This window comes from Enhydra lutris, unplaced genomic scaffold (assembly GCF_002288905.1).
Source record: "Enhydra lutris kenyoni isolate GAN:26980312 unplaced genomic scaffold, ASM228890v2 scaffoldscaffold6, whole genome shotgun sequence".
In the NCBI taxonomy this organism is placed as follows: Eukaryota; Metazoa; Chordata; class Mammalia; order Carnivora; family Mustelidae; genus Enhydra; species Enhydra lutris.
Genome location: NW_019154090.1, coordinates 1,213,550 through 1,229,031, shown reverse-complemented (window position 1 = coordinate 1,229,031; position 15,482 = coordinate 1,213,550). Strand labels below are relative to the sequence as shown.

Genomic DNA, 15,482 nt, shown 5'->3' with positions numbered 1-15,482 from the left:
GAGGGTACCCCAGACTGGGTTTCTGCCTTAAGGAATGCGACGCGCCGGCATAAGCATCATATGTTCACGTCCAAGACCCTCAGCGGTCGGTGCAGGGGAAACTTCGCCACTGACTTGGAGCCGCACAGTGCTGTGCTCCTGTGGCTCCCGGTTTCTAAAGGGAGAACTCTTCGCTGTGGCCGTCTGTAGTCACAGAAGCCAGCTGCCCGGCCCCGTCCTGAGCCCTCGATCCTGCAGAGGCAGGACCAACGGTTAGAGCCCAGCGTGCCAGGCAAGCCGGGCGCCGATGAGCAGGTGTCTGATGGCGGCTGGTATCGCAACCACTTACTGGGGACACCGACCCATGAGTCGTTCCCACGGGCCCGATACTGAGCTTTCACCCACCACAGTCTGCCGGGGGCTTCCCAGAGCTCCCGTGGCTCCCACGGCCCCGGCCTGGTTGAGGTTCCGGGGCTCCAGGGCCCGTCCCAGCTCTTGGGCCTGCATCGCGTGTGTGGTTTACGTGCGAGCAGGTGTTTGTGTGTGTGGGGTCGCAGATGGCCGTGCGTGGCGTGTGGGTGTGCACATGCGTGTGTGCACACGAGCACGCGTCTAGAGGAAAACACACGGTGGTGCCGTCAGCACAGGGTGGCCTCTGGGCCTTGGAATCTGGGGTAACATCGAACCTTTGCGGTGCTTCTCCGTGTGCTGTTCTGGAGGCCTGCCTGAGCCATGGGGCTGGGTGGTGCTGGGGCTCGTGCTGGGGCTCGTGCTGGGGGCTGTGGTCTGCGGGGCTCTGCCGTGGTCGGGTGCAGACGTGGTGCGTGCTGGAGGTGGCCTCTGTGACCGCAGGCTCCAGCAGCTGGGTCTCTGTGCGTGCGGGGCTGCCAGCCGGCCAGAGCTTCTTCCAGGAGTGGCCCCCCAGCTCTGCCCGTGTTCGAGCCTGCTGGCCTTGCGGCTCTGTGATAAGGCCCTAGCGCTCTCGTGGCCAACGGGGACGGCAGCCACGGAATTCTTCAGACACGCACGGCCTCGGCACTTGGCCGCAGGTAGCCTGTGGGGACCCGTGTCCGTGGTGAGCAGCTGGCTCCGGACACGGACACCGCGGGCTTGGTCCCGGTTCCTTGACTGCGGTGTCGGGGGGACGGCTGGTCGCACGCCCACAGGCTCTGAGGGGTCTGTTAAGCTCAGCGGCCACCTCCCCTCAGGCCTGTGGCCTCCTGGAAACCGGGCCACACGGGACAGCTCATGGCGTCCCCAGGGGCTGGTGAGTTTCCCACAGCCGCCGAACAGAGCTCTGTGAACCGGGCGCTTCTCCCAGCGCTGGGGGCCAGAGCCTGAGACCAGGGTGTCAGGGGGGCCGCGCTCCCTCTAGATGCTCCAGCTGGGGTCCTTCCACGTGTCCAGCTCCTGACCCCCCCCCATCCCCCGCTTCCTCGTGGCTGCGTCCGTCCGGTCTCAACCTCTGTTGTCACGCGACTTCTCTGTGTCTTGTCTACTATGGACACTTGTCCCTGGATTAGGACCCACCCAAACACAGATGACCTCATTTCAACCCATTAATCACATCAGCAAAGACATTTCTTCCAAATAAGGTCACACTGAGTGTCTGGGTGCACCTGTCTTTTGGGGAGACCACCATTCGACCCCCTCCAGGCCCCTCCAGGGCCCAACAAAGCCGCGCTTTGCTAGGCTGCAGGAAGGAGCCTCTGCTGACAGAACGGGACGGCAGGAGCCCCTGCCAGCGTCCACCCAACACCCTGGACTGTGCACGGTGGGGGCAGGGCTGGCCTGGCGAACCTGGGTCTGAGGACACTTCGTGGTCCTGAGTCACCACCAATGGGGTCCCTGCCTTGGGCTGCTCCCCAAACCTCAGAGCTCAAGCCTGTGCTGTTTCCGCGGCTCCCGGAGAAAGGCTCTGGACAAAGCCAGGCTTCACACCTGCTGGGAGCCTCTGAGCATGAAGTGGCCCGACGCAAACGGGGAAGGGTGTGTCAGAGTCCTGGGGCTGCCAGACAAAGGACCACAGACCTGTGGCTGAAACTCCAGGCCTTGACTATCCTAGCTCTGGAACGGGATGCCTGAGGGGGAGGGGTGGCCAGGCAGGAGCCCCTGCTCCAGGCTCTGTCCTTGCTGGTGGACGGCGTTCTCACATGCTGTCCACCTGTGCGAGCACCTGTGCCCAGGCCTCCCCTTTCTCTATGACCTCAGTCCCAGCAAATCAGGGCCCATGCTGATGGGTTTCACCTCTCCAAAGGCGCCGTGTCCCCGCACTCTCATGGCTGACAGCTCCAGAGTGTCTCCTCCAGGGGGACACAGCTCAGCCCATAACCAGAGGTCACTCGGGGGGAAGTACGGTGGGCTTTGCAGAAGACCCCGGCGGAGAGGGCCCAGGAGCCGCCCGCCTACAGTGAAGGTTGGATGTCTTCTCCCACCGCTCGTGCGAGCGCGCTGCTGCTTGGTTTCTGGTGGGAGAACCAGCTGCCTGGGACGTGCGGAGGCAGCCGTGTACCCACGTCGGTGCTGCGCTTTCTGACAGGGCCCCGGGAGCCTCGGGAGGCAAGATTACCCAACCCCAGCCCAGGCAGGGCCCCCGGAACGGGGCTGGGTAGGGAGCGGCAGACAGAGGGAGCACAGGCACCTTTTCTTCCTAACTTGCCATGTCGCCGCACACGTGTCTCGAAGTGACATCTTGAAAACCTGCCGTGGCAGCAAGTGCAACGACCCTCCTGCGGGGCGCGACCCTGCTGCCACCCCTTCCCTCATTGCCCTCCAGACTCTGGACTAAAACGAGTGCTGGAAGCGTGTGAGTTTAATGAGGAACTGAGGCTGACAGCTGGGGGCCCTGTCCACCAGGGCGGTCCCTCCAGAGCATCGAGCACAGCTCATACCCACCGAGCAGAGGTCACAGAGGACTGGATGGGTCAGGGTGGTCCTGGGGCCCACACGGGCATCGACTGTGGCCTTGTTCAGGTGTGTGGGTCTGGGAGGTGTGGCCCTGGATGCAGGTGGGGCAGAAGGTCAGCCCCATGAGACTGGGGAGTGGGCAGCGGAGCCACCGGCTGCCCCGAGGGACCAGGCACAGGACGAGGCGTGTTCTCTCCGAGATGCTGGTGTGGTCAAGCGTCCACATAAGTTTTCTAACCAGAAGCTCTTCTCGCAGAACAAACCAGCCACTGGACTACCATCGGGAGGTTTCTGTAGCTGCCCCCTGCGCCCCCCAGGTGGAGATGCCTCAGCACTCGATGGGGGACAAGCCTCAGCTGGTCTTCCCAAGCCAACCCTCAGCCGCGGATGGCGGGTGCGGCCACGGACCCCCCAGCGGGCTGGCATCCCTCGGCTCACCCCGGAGCCACGGCACCCTGGGTCCTGCCATGCGCAGCCCCCTGGACGCCTGCAGCCAGCCACTGTGCCCGCCACAGGCTGAGAAGCACGGCCCCCGGGCGCCCCCCGAGATGTGCTACGTGGCGGCCAGGCCGCAGAGCGTGGCGTGCGGCTGGGGGGCCTTCGCTCCCAGGTGCCTGCAGGCCTTCAACACGCCCCGCGGCTTCCTGCTCTTCCTGTGTGCGGCGGCCTTCCTGCAGGGCATGACCGTGAACGGCTTCGTCAACACCGTGGTCACCTCCATCGAGCGCCGCTTCGACCTGCACAGCCACCAGAGCGGCCTCATCGCCAGCTGCTACGACGTGGCCGCCTGCCTGTGCCTCACCTTCGTCAGCTACTTCGGGGGCGGCGGACACAAGCCCCGATGGCTGGGCTGGGGCGTGCTGGTCCTGGGCGCCGGCTCGCTGCTGTTCGCGCTGCCGCACTTTACAGCGGGCACCTACGAGGCCGAGATGGCCGAGGGCGTGGGGACGTGCCAGGCCAACCGCAGTGTGGTGTGCCGGGACCGCGCCTCGGGCCTGTCCGGATACCGGCTGGTCTTCATGCTGGGCCAGTTCCTGCACGGCGTGGGCGCCACGCCACTCTACACGCTGGGCGTCACCTATCTGGACGAGAACGTCAAGTCCAGCTACTCCCCGGTCTACATCGGTGAGTGCGGCTGCGGGGGGGCACGGGGCAGGCACGTCCTCACTCCTCGCTGGCCATGCGTGGTCACGGGTGAGGCCGCAGGTGCGCGCGGGCCTTCCCCCGGGGCCGGGGTCAGCCAGCCCCTTGCTGTCCGCAGGAGCTGGGCCCAAGACTCCCGCTCCTTCCAAGATCCCCACGTTTACGTGGAGTAAGGTTTCTGGGTTTCGGCCACGTGCCCACCACGTCCCCGAGTCCCTCCTGCCAGGCCAGGCTTTGCCAAGGACAGGCACTCAGGGACATTCGAGGGAGACCGGCCGGCACCCGGGGCCGGGCCACACCTCATCCGCCGACTCCGGCCTCCTCCTTTTCACTTCGGGCTCTGTCCCTCCAAGCGGCTCAGCGGTGCCGACCCAGGGACACGGGGTCCTGTCACTGCGATGGGGCACTGGCGGCGCTGAGCGGAGCCCCCAGCCCGCACGATGAGGCCCCTCCACAGCTCTCCCTCTCTCCGCAGCCGTCTTCTACACGGCCGCCATCCTCGGCCCAGCCGCCGGCTACCTGATCGGAGGCGCCCTGCTGAATATTTACACCGAAATCGGCCGCCAGTGAGTGTCCTGACTCTGCCTGCCCCCCGGGACAGCACGGCGCCATGGGGGCCGAGGGTCCTCCCTGGTCTTTGGCGGACTGGGGGCCTGGGGGCAGGGACAGCGTGGCGGGTCCGCGGCTCCCCGGAGCCAGGCGACACCGGGAGCCGTCTCTCTGAGGCCCAGTGCGGGGTGGCTGTGGACTTCTGAGCTGCCAGGTGACTCCTCCCCGTGGGGTCTCCCTGATGCCGACCGGGCACCCCAAATTCAACCCAGTTCTGATAGACTTCCCAGAGTCAGTGCAGAGCCCGTAGGAGACCCCCCGCGGCCAACACCAGCCTCGGGTGCCGGGTGCCGGGTGCCCGCAGCCTCCGTCCGGCCTGGCTCCACGACCCCGTCCTTGGGCAAGATGAGCCACTCGAGCAGCTCACGGGACTCAGGAAGGCGCCGCACTCACTAGATGACCCGTTTATTAGACCGATTACAGGCCCGGAGCGGCCAGCTGGAGGAGGGCAGGTGGGGGGTGCGGGTTCCAGTCACTCCACACCCCACGGCCACCCACCTGGAGGCTTAGGTTTTCACGGACCCGCGTGCAGAAGGATGGCCGGCGCCGGTGCCCTGAGTGCCGTGGACGGGACGCTGACCCCACGTGCCTCTCCTCACAGGACGGAGCTGACCACCGAGAACCCACTGTGGGTCGGCGCCTGGTGGGTGGGCTTCCTGGGGGCGGGGGCCGCCGCCTTCCTCACCGCCATCCCCATCCTCGGCTACCCCCGGCAGCTGCCAGGTGGGTGCTCCCTCTCCTCCTCCTCTGGGCTGGCGGGGAACCCGGGACCGTCTGGGCGGGGCCCCCATCCTGCAGGGCTGGCCTGGCCCGTGCCACTGGCCACAGGCACCACCCCCCCGCGGCTTCTCCATGTCAGAAGCTCCTTCTGTTCCCCCTGGTCCTGGGGTGTGTCCTGCTGCTGGTTCTCTCCCACCTCTCTCCTCTCGGCCAGCAGGTCAGCGGTCACCATGCTGCAGCCCCGTACCACATCTGTCCCTGCACCCTTCATCCAGGGGACCTTCCCAGACCTGGGAGTGGGGAGGGGCTTCAAGCCTCGCCCTCGGTCTCTGACTCCCACTGATCTCTCTGTCCTTCCAGGCTCCCAACGCTACCTGGTCATGAGAGTGTCTGAAACACAGCAGTTGAAGGACAGCGGCCACAAGGCTGCCAGCAACCCTGACTTCGGGAAAACCATCAGAGATCTGCCTCTGTAAGTCCCTTACGGGGTGTGGTGTGTGCCTCTCACCTGTGTCCCGTGTCCTGAGGACCCTTGGGGAGGTCTGCACCTGCCACATCTTGAGCCCAAGCTAGGAGAGTCCGTGTGAACCATCCAGGGCCACGTGGTCAGCGCACAGATCCTAAAACTCCTGCATGACCCGGGGCACTTCAGGTCTCTGCCCCAAAACGGAGAGACTAGGGAGCAGCAGCCGGAGCCCTCCTCCCAGGGCTGGTCCTGTGGGAGCACCAGCTCCTCCCTCCTCTGTGTTCTCTGACCATTCAGGAAGTGTCACTTGCTGGGCTCCAGGCTCATGCCCCCCTGTGCCTCAAGGTCGCTGAGGACCCTGGGAGGACAGGATTGGTCCTGGGCTCTGCCCTCATGGCCCTGCACCGGCCCCTGCCCTCCTGTGCTTCTCCCTTCCTCCTTGTGTGTGACCTGGCCCGGCTTTGCGGTCCGCACATACAGTCGGGATGGAAGATCCCTGGCCTGCTCTGGTCAAAGAGAGATGCGGGTCGGCGGCTCCTGCCTGCCCAGCACCCCTCTTCACGGGCCCAGGCATTCTGCAGCAGGCCTCTCCCGCGGGTGGGAAAGGAACCCCTGGACGGTGGCCAGCCTGGGTCCTCAGGGTCACTGCGTGCTGCCTGCCCCTCCAGGACTCCGGGGCCTGAGCTCAGGAACGGCTGTGTCTAACCAGCCTCAGGGGGCTGGGGGCTCTTAGTGGCGGGAATGAGTCCCCTTTGCCTGTGTTTGCCATGGTGATGTGAAGGGGTATCAGGATCAAAGGTGGCCTCCGGGGAGGGCCCCACGCTGTCTGCTGTCCGCTGCTTTGCTTCCCTCATGCAGAGGAAACAGGGCTGTCCTGCTACGGGTCGCGGGGGTGGCCCCTGACCCATTTAGGGCTTGGCTCTCCAGCTTCCCACTTCGTGTGAGACCACCATAGTGTTGCCCACTCCTGAGGGCACCCCAGAGCAGGCTGAGCTGGCCCAGGGCCGCAGGGGCCAGGGGTATGAGACCGTCTGTGTGGGGCCAGCCCAGCCAGTCTGCCTGCACCGGAGCAGAACCTCTATTCCCTGCACCCGGCGCTGGGGCCCCAGTGGGTCAGCAGCCCCAGGGATGGCGGCCGAGAGGTTTGTGCCCAGGCTTAGCTCCCCAAACCAGCTATTGGTAAGACATCCTGTTAGCTTCACAGGATGAAGAGACGCAGACGTGTGCACGCCACAGGCGGGAGTGGCCTCCTCCTCGAGCCCAGCTGAGCACCCCAAAGCCTGGGTGGGTCTGAGCAAGGCCCGGGGAGGGGACCAGCCCAACCCAGGGCATCCCCCGCACCTAAGAGCCCAGCGGACGAGGTCCGGGGCCGGGTCAGGTGCAGAACCCAGCAAGCCCCTGTCCCCCGGCACCCACTCTGGGGGCATCTCCTTCCCTTCCTGGACGTGGGACCCAAGTGCCAAACAGAAGAGAACTGTTATCAGTCTTCAAGCCTGAAAATCAATTTTGCTGAGAACCAGGGTGGGGGATGGCGCCGGGGTGAGTGTGAGCACCGCCCCGTGTGAGATGCCGGGCCCAGGGGAGTGTCTGTCCTTAACTCCCTCCTGGCCGCTGCTCCAGGCCTCCATGCAAAGGCTAATCACGGCTTCAGGTTCCGACGTCCAGTTTACTGTCGGCCTGCGTCCTAAAAAGAGAGTTTGAGCGCAAAGGTGTTTGCAGCTGCTGTGACAGGTGCACTGAGATGAGAGCGCCCATCTCCCGGCTGGCACAGGGGTGACCAGAGGCACCCCTGGAAGCTGAGTCTCTGGGGCTGGGGCTCCCGAGGACAGCACTGGCACCTGCTCTCTTCAGAGAACAGCGCTGAGCTGCAGGTTTGAGAATTTCAGCCCAGGGCAGCCTCTCAGAGCCGCCCCCAGCCGCAGTCGGATGGTGTCCTTTATGGCCACGATCTGCTTTTCCCTCGGTGCAGGAGTGAGACGGCCCGGCCTGCCAGGACTGGGGGCTCCAGAGAGACCAGCCCCGGGGTCAGGGACAACCGTACCCGCAAACGCCTTGGGGCCCTAGTCCAGGCACCTGCTGCCCAGTGGCCAGATGGCTGGGGACAGCTCGGGGAGTCGGGACAGGCAGGTGGGAGGGCCCCCCACAGAGGCTGAACGTCATTACTTCCGGCCTCCACGGCTGGGATTTCCATGTTTTCCGCTCAGATGAAAGATTCTGTAAGGAGTCTCTCTTGTTCTGTGCCATTTTTTTTTTTAAGATTTTATTTATTTATTTGACATGTGGAGATCACAAGTAGGCAGAGAGAGAGAGGAGGAAGCAGGCTCCCCGCCGAGCAGGGACCCCCGATGTGGGGCTCGATCCTAGGACCCCGGGATCATGACCAGAGCCGAAGGCAGAGGCTTTAACCCACTGATCCCTCCAGGCGCCCCGTTCTGTGCCATTCTTGACATTTCCTCGACAGTGATCAGCACACTCAGGCCCTGCTAGGCCTGAACCCCAACAAGATGCAGAACCCCAGTTTAGCTAGAGCAAGTGGACCTCAAAGAAACTTGGTGTCCATCCCAAGGCCAGGCAGTGTGGGGCAGGCCTCGGTGCCCAGCCCGTCCTTCGGCGGGGACATGGGGGTACAGCAGCAAGAGCTCACACCTGACACTCACAGAGTTGGCCACAGTGAGACCTGAGGCCAAGTGTCGTCCCCCAGGGCCATGCAGGGGTCCCACTCCCTGTCCACAGCGAGGGAGCGAGGCCAGCTTCCCTGGGGAATCAGTGGGCCAGGTCCGGAGGGGCAATGCCAAGATCCTCCCTCGGGACCCGACAATACCGCCCCCACCAAGTATGCACCAAGAGGAACAGGGGGACCGGCCATGTCCACCCAGAGCCTCCTTGGATGGCCCCTCTGTCCCCCCTTCTCCAGGGCTGGTAGTTGGGAAGGGGCCCCACCCTCCGGTGCCCATTCCCTTTCCGTGGGGGCCTGGCGAGTCCTGGACGTGGGACGGCACCTCCCCCAGCCCCCGGCTCCTGGTTCAGGCCATCTGCCAGGGTCGTCACAGCTGCGCCGCAGGTGACTGAAGCATGCACTCAGGGTCTCCCCGCACTGGAGGGGGAGAGCACTGATAAGGCTCTTCCCCAGTTTAGCAGCTCTGTTTCCTAGAGCCCGTTCCTCACCAGCCAAAGCCCAGCCTCACGCCCTCTCTCAGTTTCTCTGGGATGGATGCAGAGTGGCCACAGCTCACAGCCCACTCCACTCCCCTCTCAGACCCAGGGCCTCTCTATACTCAGGTGGATGGGACCACGGCCCCCGGGAACAGTACTTCCACACACCCTGCTCTGGCCCACTTTGACCCTCTGTCTCTTCTCTCTTCCCCATCCAGCTCCATCTGGCTCCTCCTGAAAAACCCTGCATTCGTCCTGCTGTGTCTGGCTGGGGCCACCGAGGCCACGCTTGTCGCCGGCATGTCCACCTTTGGCCCCAAGTTCCTGGAGTCCCAGCTTAGCCTGAGTGCCTCAGAAGCCGCCACCTTGTTTGGTGAGAACACTTGTGGCATCTTGGAGGGTCCTCTGCCTTTTCGTGAGTTCTCAGATGGGGGAGGGGTCTTTGGAGTATCTTTGGGAAGTCCAGCTCTAGCGTGAGGGCTCGTGGGGCCTGTGGTCCTGCAGGGAACGCCCCGGGAGCAGGAGTGGACCGGTCAGCGGTGTTGTCACGTGGACCCGATGGTCCTTCCCGAGAGGTGGGAGTGCCGACTGCAACGTGCCGGCCAGTTCTCTCGGCAGACCCTCCTGGAGGGGATCTGCTCTAGTTGGGGGGGGGCAGCTTGTCTGTGCTCCCCCCAGGGCCTGAGCCTTCATCGTCCCTGGCTCACTGCAGAAAGGGTTTAGGCAGTGGTGCCCCCCTGAAGAGCTGGACGCTCGGGCTTGGCCATGCCCGTGAGCCTGGGTGGGCCAGGAAACACGCTGTCCTGGGGGCTGCCCTGCCCCTGCGTCCTTCCGCCTCCAGGTGGCCGGGTGTCCTTCCTGGGGGTCCCAGGACCAAAGCTCCCCCAGCGGCCCCCATCCAGCGGCTGCTGCATGGACGGACGGACAGATCTGGGCCTCTGTCTCCCCGCCCGTAGCCTGGGGACAAGAAGAGCCAGTGGTTGCCGGCCCCGTCCTGACCCCCAGGACCACGCTGAGCCCCCCTTTCTGGCAGGGTACCTGGTGGTGCCAGCAGGCGGCGGTGGGACGTTTCTGGGCGGCTTCCTTGTGAACAAGTGCAGGCTCCGCGGTGCGGGCGTCGTCAAGCTGTGTGCGCTCTGCACCCTGACCAGCCTGCTGGCCACCTTCGTGTTCTTCGTCCAGTGCCCCAGCACGCCCATGGCGGGCGTGACGGCCAACTACAACGGCAGGTCAGGGCCGGGCGGCACTGGGGGTTGGGGGGGGCCTGTTGGGGGCACCAGTGGCCGTGAGGGATGGGGAAGGTGGGGTTGGCAGTTGGTCACTGTTTGGAGAGGGTCACAGCAGCAAGACATCGGCTCACGGTCACTCAGAGACAGCCCAGCGTCAGCCCTTAAGAAGCCCTGAGCCCAGTGTTCTGGTCTGGAAAGTGAGACTGTGATTGCCCAGCTCCCCTCCACGTGTGCACACGGAAAGTGGCCCAGGGTCGGCTCTCATGTGTCCCCCGTCATAGGGATGTGAGAGCAACAGCCCTTCGGTGGCCCTTGGGGAAGAGCAAAAGCAGGTGTGGACGGCCTGCCGTGGGCTGGGCGGGCTCCTCCCGGGGTTTCCTGCAGAGTGGACAGGTCACGCAGAGCGCAAGCGTGCCGTGGTGGGACGGTCCTCTCACGGGGCTGGTGGAGAGGGACCGGCTCCACCGCCGTGGCCCCCCACGAGGGCTCTGCCACCATGGGAGGGGGCGGGAGCTGGGCCTGCGGCTGGCGGCAGCTTACAGTGCCCGAGGGCAGGAAGGACCAGACGGCCGGATGGTGTTTCCTATTTGAGTGGAAAAGAGGAAAACGTGTGCGTCCGTGATCGCTGCTGTGTGTGCACACCCCTATCTGTGCAAACATGCGGCTGCGGCCTGGGGGGCTGGCGCCACAGCGGAGGGCTTTGGCCTGGGTTCTCTCGCGGTGTTTGTGTTCCGAGCCCCGGGCACACACTGCCTCTGCTGCGACCGAGTCAGGGACGCGCAGCGGCCGGGGAGTCGCAGCAGAACGGGGCGTGGCGCGTGTGGCGTGAGCGTTCCCAGCGATGCCGCGTGTGGGAAGCGCCTTCCTGGGCTGGAGCCCATGTGGCTGCCGGCCGAGTCCTGAGGCGGGACACCCCCCCGCCCGCCTCCAGTGCCAGCCCCCATCCCACCGCCGCCTTGTCTCCCGCCCGCAGCCCCCTGCCCGAAGGCCGCCTGGAGCTGACGGCCGCCTGCAACGCCCCGTGCGCCTGTCGCCCCGAGCACTACAGCCCCGTGTGCGGCTCCAACGGCCTCACCTACTACTCCCCCTGCCACGCGGGCTGCCCTGGAGAGGCGGCGCCCGGCGCGGACGGCCGGAAGGTGAGTCCGGCTGCTGTCCGCCAGCCGAGGGCGCCGCGCTCCGGGAGGGCCCCTGCCCCTCCCTCCGGTAACCCGCGCTATTGCTGCGCTCCCCAGGCATACCGAGGCTGTAGCTGCGTCCCTCAGGAGTTTTCCTCTGGTTCTGGCCATGCTACTGCAGGGAAATGCACTTCAACTTGTCAGAGAAAGCCCCTCCTTCTGGTTTTCATATTCGCTGTAATTATCTTTACATTCCTCAGCAGCATCCCTGCACTGACGGCAACGCTACGGTAAGCCCTGGGCCTGGGTTTCTCTCTGATCCAGAACCTTCCCTTGCAGCACGATCTGCAGATCCCGCAGGGTACGTGCGGGGCCCCCGCGAGCGCGAGCTGCCTCTGTGCCGGGCTTCCCACCCCGGGAGGCAGTGAGGCAGCCGGGGGCTGGGCCAGGACCTGGCTGCAGGCGTGGGGGTGTGACATGGTACACCGCCACCCTCCGCTGAGTGCTGATGCTGCTGTCTTCCGTTTCAGGTGTGTCTGTGACCGGCAGAGATCCTTTGCACTGGGAATCCAGTGGATTGTGGTTAGAACTCTAGGTACTGTGCACTGCGTTGTGGAGTGGTACAGTTGCACGGTGTGTTCACTGCACAAGGGCACCCACCATGTGTCTCCTCACCTGGCTGGTGTGCATCCCAGGTGGCCTTTGCCCAGTGAGCGAAGGACGCCATTCCCTAACAGTCCACTAGAGGGACCCATGGACATTGATTTGCCCAGAGGGTGGCTTCTCCTTAGCACACAGGGCATCAGAGGCCCCCCAGAAGGGAGCTTTGAAGCCCACTTTGCACCCCTGAGATCACTGAAGACCGAGGCCCCCTTTCTGAGAACCCACACAGTCGGGATCTCAGCGCGGCCCGCCTGCCCTGCCTGCCCAGCACATGCCCGGGACTGACGGGCCTCTCTTTGCAGGGGGCATCCCAGGGCCCATCGCCTTCGGCTGGGTGATTGACAAGGCGTGCCTGCTCTGGCAGGACCAGTGTGGGCAGCAAGGCTCCTGCTTCGTGTACCAGAACTCGGCCATGAGCCGCTACATGCTCATCACTGGGCTGGTGTACAAGGTGAGAGAGGCGGCAGCTGGCCCGCGCGGCCCCGAGGGAGCTCCAGAGTCCGATCCAGGAGGCCGAGTGTCTTCTCCAGCTAGCTCAGGGGTCCAGGCGCCCCACGGGGGCCTTCCCGCAGCTCAGAGCCCCTGCTCGACCCTGCCGGGCTTGTGTCCAGGAGCAGGGTCCTTTCCAAGTTAGAGCAGTCGTGGTCGGGGCCACCAAGCCCTGCTGCTGGGGACACTCCCCGGCCCCACTGTCCGGCCTTCACCCCACAGCTTGGCGGGCAGCCCTGGGGCTCCGGTCAGCTGCGGCTCTGCAGAAATGAAAGCCAGCTCGTTGCGTGAGTGCATTCTGGCAGGCCTGTTCCCGGCTCGGCAGGGGCGGCCTGCTGGGTCCGTCCAGGAGCGGCTCCCTCTTCGTCTAGCCTTCCTGGGCCTTAGGCTGCTGTCCCTCTCCTCAGCTCGACCCCGTTAGGAGAAACTCCTGCTGGGACCCTTGGCTCACGATGCCTGGGGACAAGTGTATTATTAATAGTTTGAATTTTGCCCGATTGGTGGAAAAGGCCCAAAACCTTCAAACTAACGGGAAATGCTCAGGCCAGTCCGTAAGGGCGTTTTGATTTCCTTCTGTGGGGGGAGGGGTGCTCCAGGGTGCTCTTGCCTCGAGCTTTTCTTCAAGGGCCTCGAGGATGCTGGAGGCTCCTCGGGCCCCTGGGTTGATGTCGCCGGGTGTGAGCAGGGTTTGTGCAGCTCTGGAGGTCAGCACTGGTCAGCTGTGAAGTCACACCCGGTTCAGGGGGCTGCTCCTTGCTTCTGTGCCCTGTGGTCCCTCTGCCCAGAGCAGCGGGCCAGACCTGGGACGTCCACCCACCCAGACAACCACGCCTGGGCGTCGGCACGAGGGCTGGGAGCGCTCGGAACATCTGGGGTAGTTTCAGCCGGAGGAGCAGACAGGTTCATGCGTCCCAGCCGGTCACCATCCCAAAGTGGAAGCGGCTTCAGGCCTGTCAGGCTGAGTGACACTCCAGCAAGCAGCATGGGCGTTCCCACTGAAACCGGCATTTACACGTTAAAACGCACGCGTGTACCTGCGCCCAGTGCCCTCCGCGTGGGAGCCCTGCAGGGCCGTGAGCTCCGTGCGCCTGGGGCCTGGTAAAGCAGCCTCAGCAACGCTGAGCGAGGGCCACAAACCCGGGGCTGAAAACTGCAAATATTTACTGTTTCCTTGGCTCTAGAGGTCAGAGGCCCCACACCCACGGGGGCGGGGTCCGTTCCCTCAGCGAGCTCTGCTGGGGCGGCGGCGGGGGGCGGGTGGAGGTGGGGGAGTGATCTGGGCTGCGTCTTCTCTGCCCGCCCCCCGGGTCACGTGGCCTTCTCGTTGTGTGTCTCCTTGTTCCTATAAGGGCACCTGGCATGCCAGGTGGACACACCCCAAACCCAGAGTGATTTCATCTCAAGATCCTTAACTGAAGGGACATCTGCGAAGACCTGTTTCCAGCGGCAGGTTCTGAGGATCGGGGCTGGGGCGTCTCTGCTGGGGCACCGTTCAGCCCATGAAGCCCTCCACCTTCTCTGGGTCCTGCTTTTAGTCAAATGGTGTTTTCGTTCCCTCACGACGAGCATTGGGGTCCTCACAAGGGTTCTGCAGGGAAGCAGGGTGCTCTCATCAGACGGGGTCCCCGGGGCTAGGGCGGGGTGGGCCGCTCTGGTGCGGTCCAGCGAGCTCCTCCTCTCCCCGCAGGTGCTGGGTTTCCTGTTCTTCACCACCGCCTGCCTCTTGTACAAGTCCCCCTCGGAGTCTCCCGATGGCCTGGCAGCTTCTCTGCCCAGCCCGTCCTCGGCCTTGGATAGCCCCATGGACCTCCAGGGTGCCCGCTCGGCCCCGCGGCTGCAGAGCAACGTCTGACGGCCCACCCCTCCACCCACGGGCACTTCCCAAGAATGCTGTCAGATTTCTCCCCAGAAGGGCTGGCCCCTCACCGGTTGGTCCTCTTCCGTTCTGAGGACCCCCCAGAAACCTCCCATTGGATTCCAAGGGTCCTGAGCTGGTGGCGGACGCTTGTGAGTCACAGACACCAGGGAGAGAGCAAGCAGGGCACATGGAGAATGGCACACCTCCGGCCCGGACCCAGGGGACCAGGGTGACGGTCCCTCCAGCTCAGGAAGGACAAGGCCCAGCAGCTATTCCCTTCCCACTTCCCGCCCCGTGAAGGACACAGCCACATGCCACTGAATTTCCCCGGACACATCAGAACCATCTATGCAATCTTACCTGAGCTGTTCCTTCTAGAAGATGCAAAGCGGCCTGCAGGCCTGGGTGTGGCTCCCGGAGGTCACCGTCCTGTCCCGGAGCCTGGGGAGCACCCCCCCAACCCCCACCTTCCCCGCGCACACGGGCCTTATGTGTGGCTCCATCGAAAGCACTGGATGAAAGAACGCTCTGGCCCCGCCGCGGGGCTGAGCGCCGGCCGTGCTTCCCAGCGGCTTCTGTCCATGACACCCTGCCAGCCCGCCGGGCCTGACGTCCCGGTTCCTCCTGAGAATGGGGTACAGGTGTGAGGCCATCCGCAGGGGCGCGGGCCCACGGGAGCCGCCTTCTCGGGGTGTCCAGCCTGCTCCCCTCCCGTCCTCAGAGCGGCAGCGGGACGGGAGCTCGGTGCAAAAGCAGACGTTCGCGGACCCGTGTTTGCCATCAGCCCACGTGCGGGGTTTGTTTCTGACCCCAGCGGCGCACTCGGCAGGCTCATGGGAACGTGGCCGCAGGTCACATGGGACTTCGCGCGGTGTCTGTTGGTGGATGTCCTCAGTTAAAATGATGTGTGTATAAATATATTTTAATATTTAAAACCTATCTCTCGGTCCAATATGTTTTGTTTCCATGAATTTGCAGAGTTCGGTGGTTTTATATGTGTTTCCTGTGGGTTTCTGTGAGTCGTGCTCTCCAAGTCCGAGGGAAGCTGGCCCCAAATGAGCGCTTCCGGGCCCCGAGCTCGCCTGGGTGGGCATCTCCCCTCCCTCACCATGACCCCAGAGTCCCCTCCCTCCAGAGTACAGCCCCCG

At 64.5% G+C, this 15,482-nt stretch overlaps 1 protein-coding gene across 3 annotated transcripts; it reads left to right on the top strand.

Moving 5' to 3' along the window:
* Positions 1-2,805: 2,805 nt before the first annotated feature.
* Positions 2,806-15,252, top strand: LOC111141631 (solute carrier organic anion transporter family member 4A1). Of its 3 annotated transcripts, XM_022494352.1 has the most exons (11): positions 2,806-4,011; positions 4,505-4,595; positions 5,240-5,361; positions 5,719-5,830; positions 9,196-9,350; positions 10,011-10,206; positions 11,180-11,345; positions 11,442-11,614; positions 11,855-11,919; positions 12,290-12,438; positions 14,164-15,252. In XM_022494352.1, exons 1-11 carry the CDS (start codon positions 2,982-2,984, stop codon positions 14,326-14,328), a joined length of 2,424 nt encoding a protein of 807 aa, XP_022350060.1. In that variant the 5' UTR covers positions 2,806-2,981; the 3' UTR covers positions 14,329-15,252. The 3 variants fall into 3 exon arrangements, with proteins under 3 accessions (XP_022350060.1, XP_022350059.1, XP_022350058.1); XM_022494351.1 differs by lacking the exon at positions 14,164-15,252 and having other exon boundaries at positions 12,290-13,712; XM_022494350.1 differs by lacking the exons at positions 12,290-12,438; positions 14,164-15,252 and having other exon boundaries at positions 2,922-4,011; positions 11,585-11,914.
* Positions 15,253-15,482: the final 230 nt, after the last annotated feature.

What these genes read in the sequence shown, in the direction of transcription:
- LOC111141631 (XM_022494351.1), top strand. Translation starts at nt 2,982, where the DNA reads ATGCAGGTGGGGCAGAAGGTCAGCCCCATGAGACTGGGGAGTGGGCAG. An exon ending in AGAAGCCGCCACCTTGTTTG is followed by an intron (nt 9,351 to 10,010) that starts GTGAGAACACTT and finishes CCTTTCTGGCAG; the next exon opens with GGTACCTGGTGGTGCCAGCA. An exon ending in GATTGTGGTTAGAACTCTAG is followed by an intron (nt 11,920 to 12,289) that starts GTACTGTGCACT and finishes CTCTCTTTGCAG; the next exon opens with GGGGCATCCCAGGGCCCATC.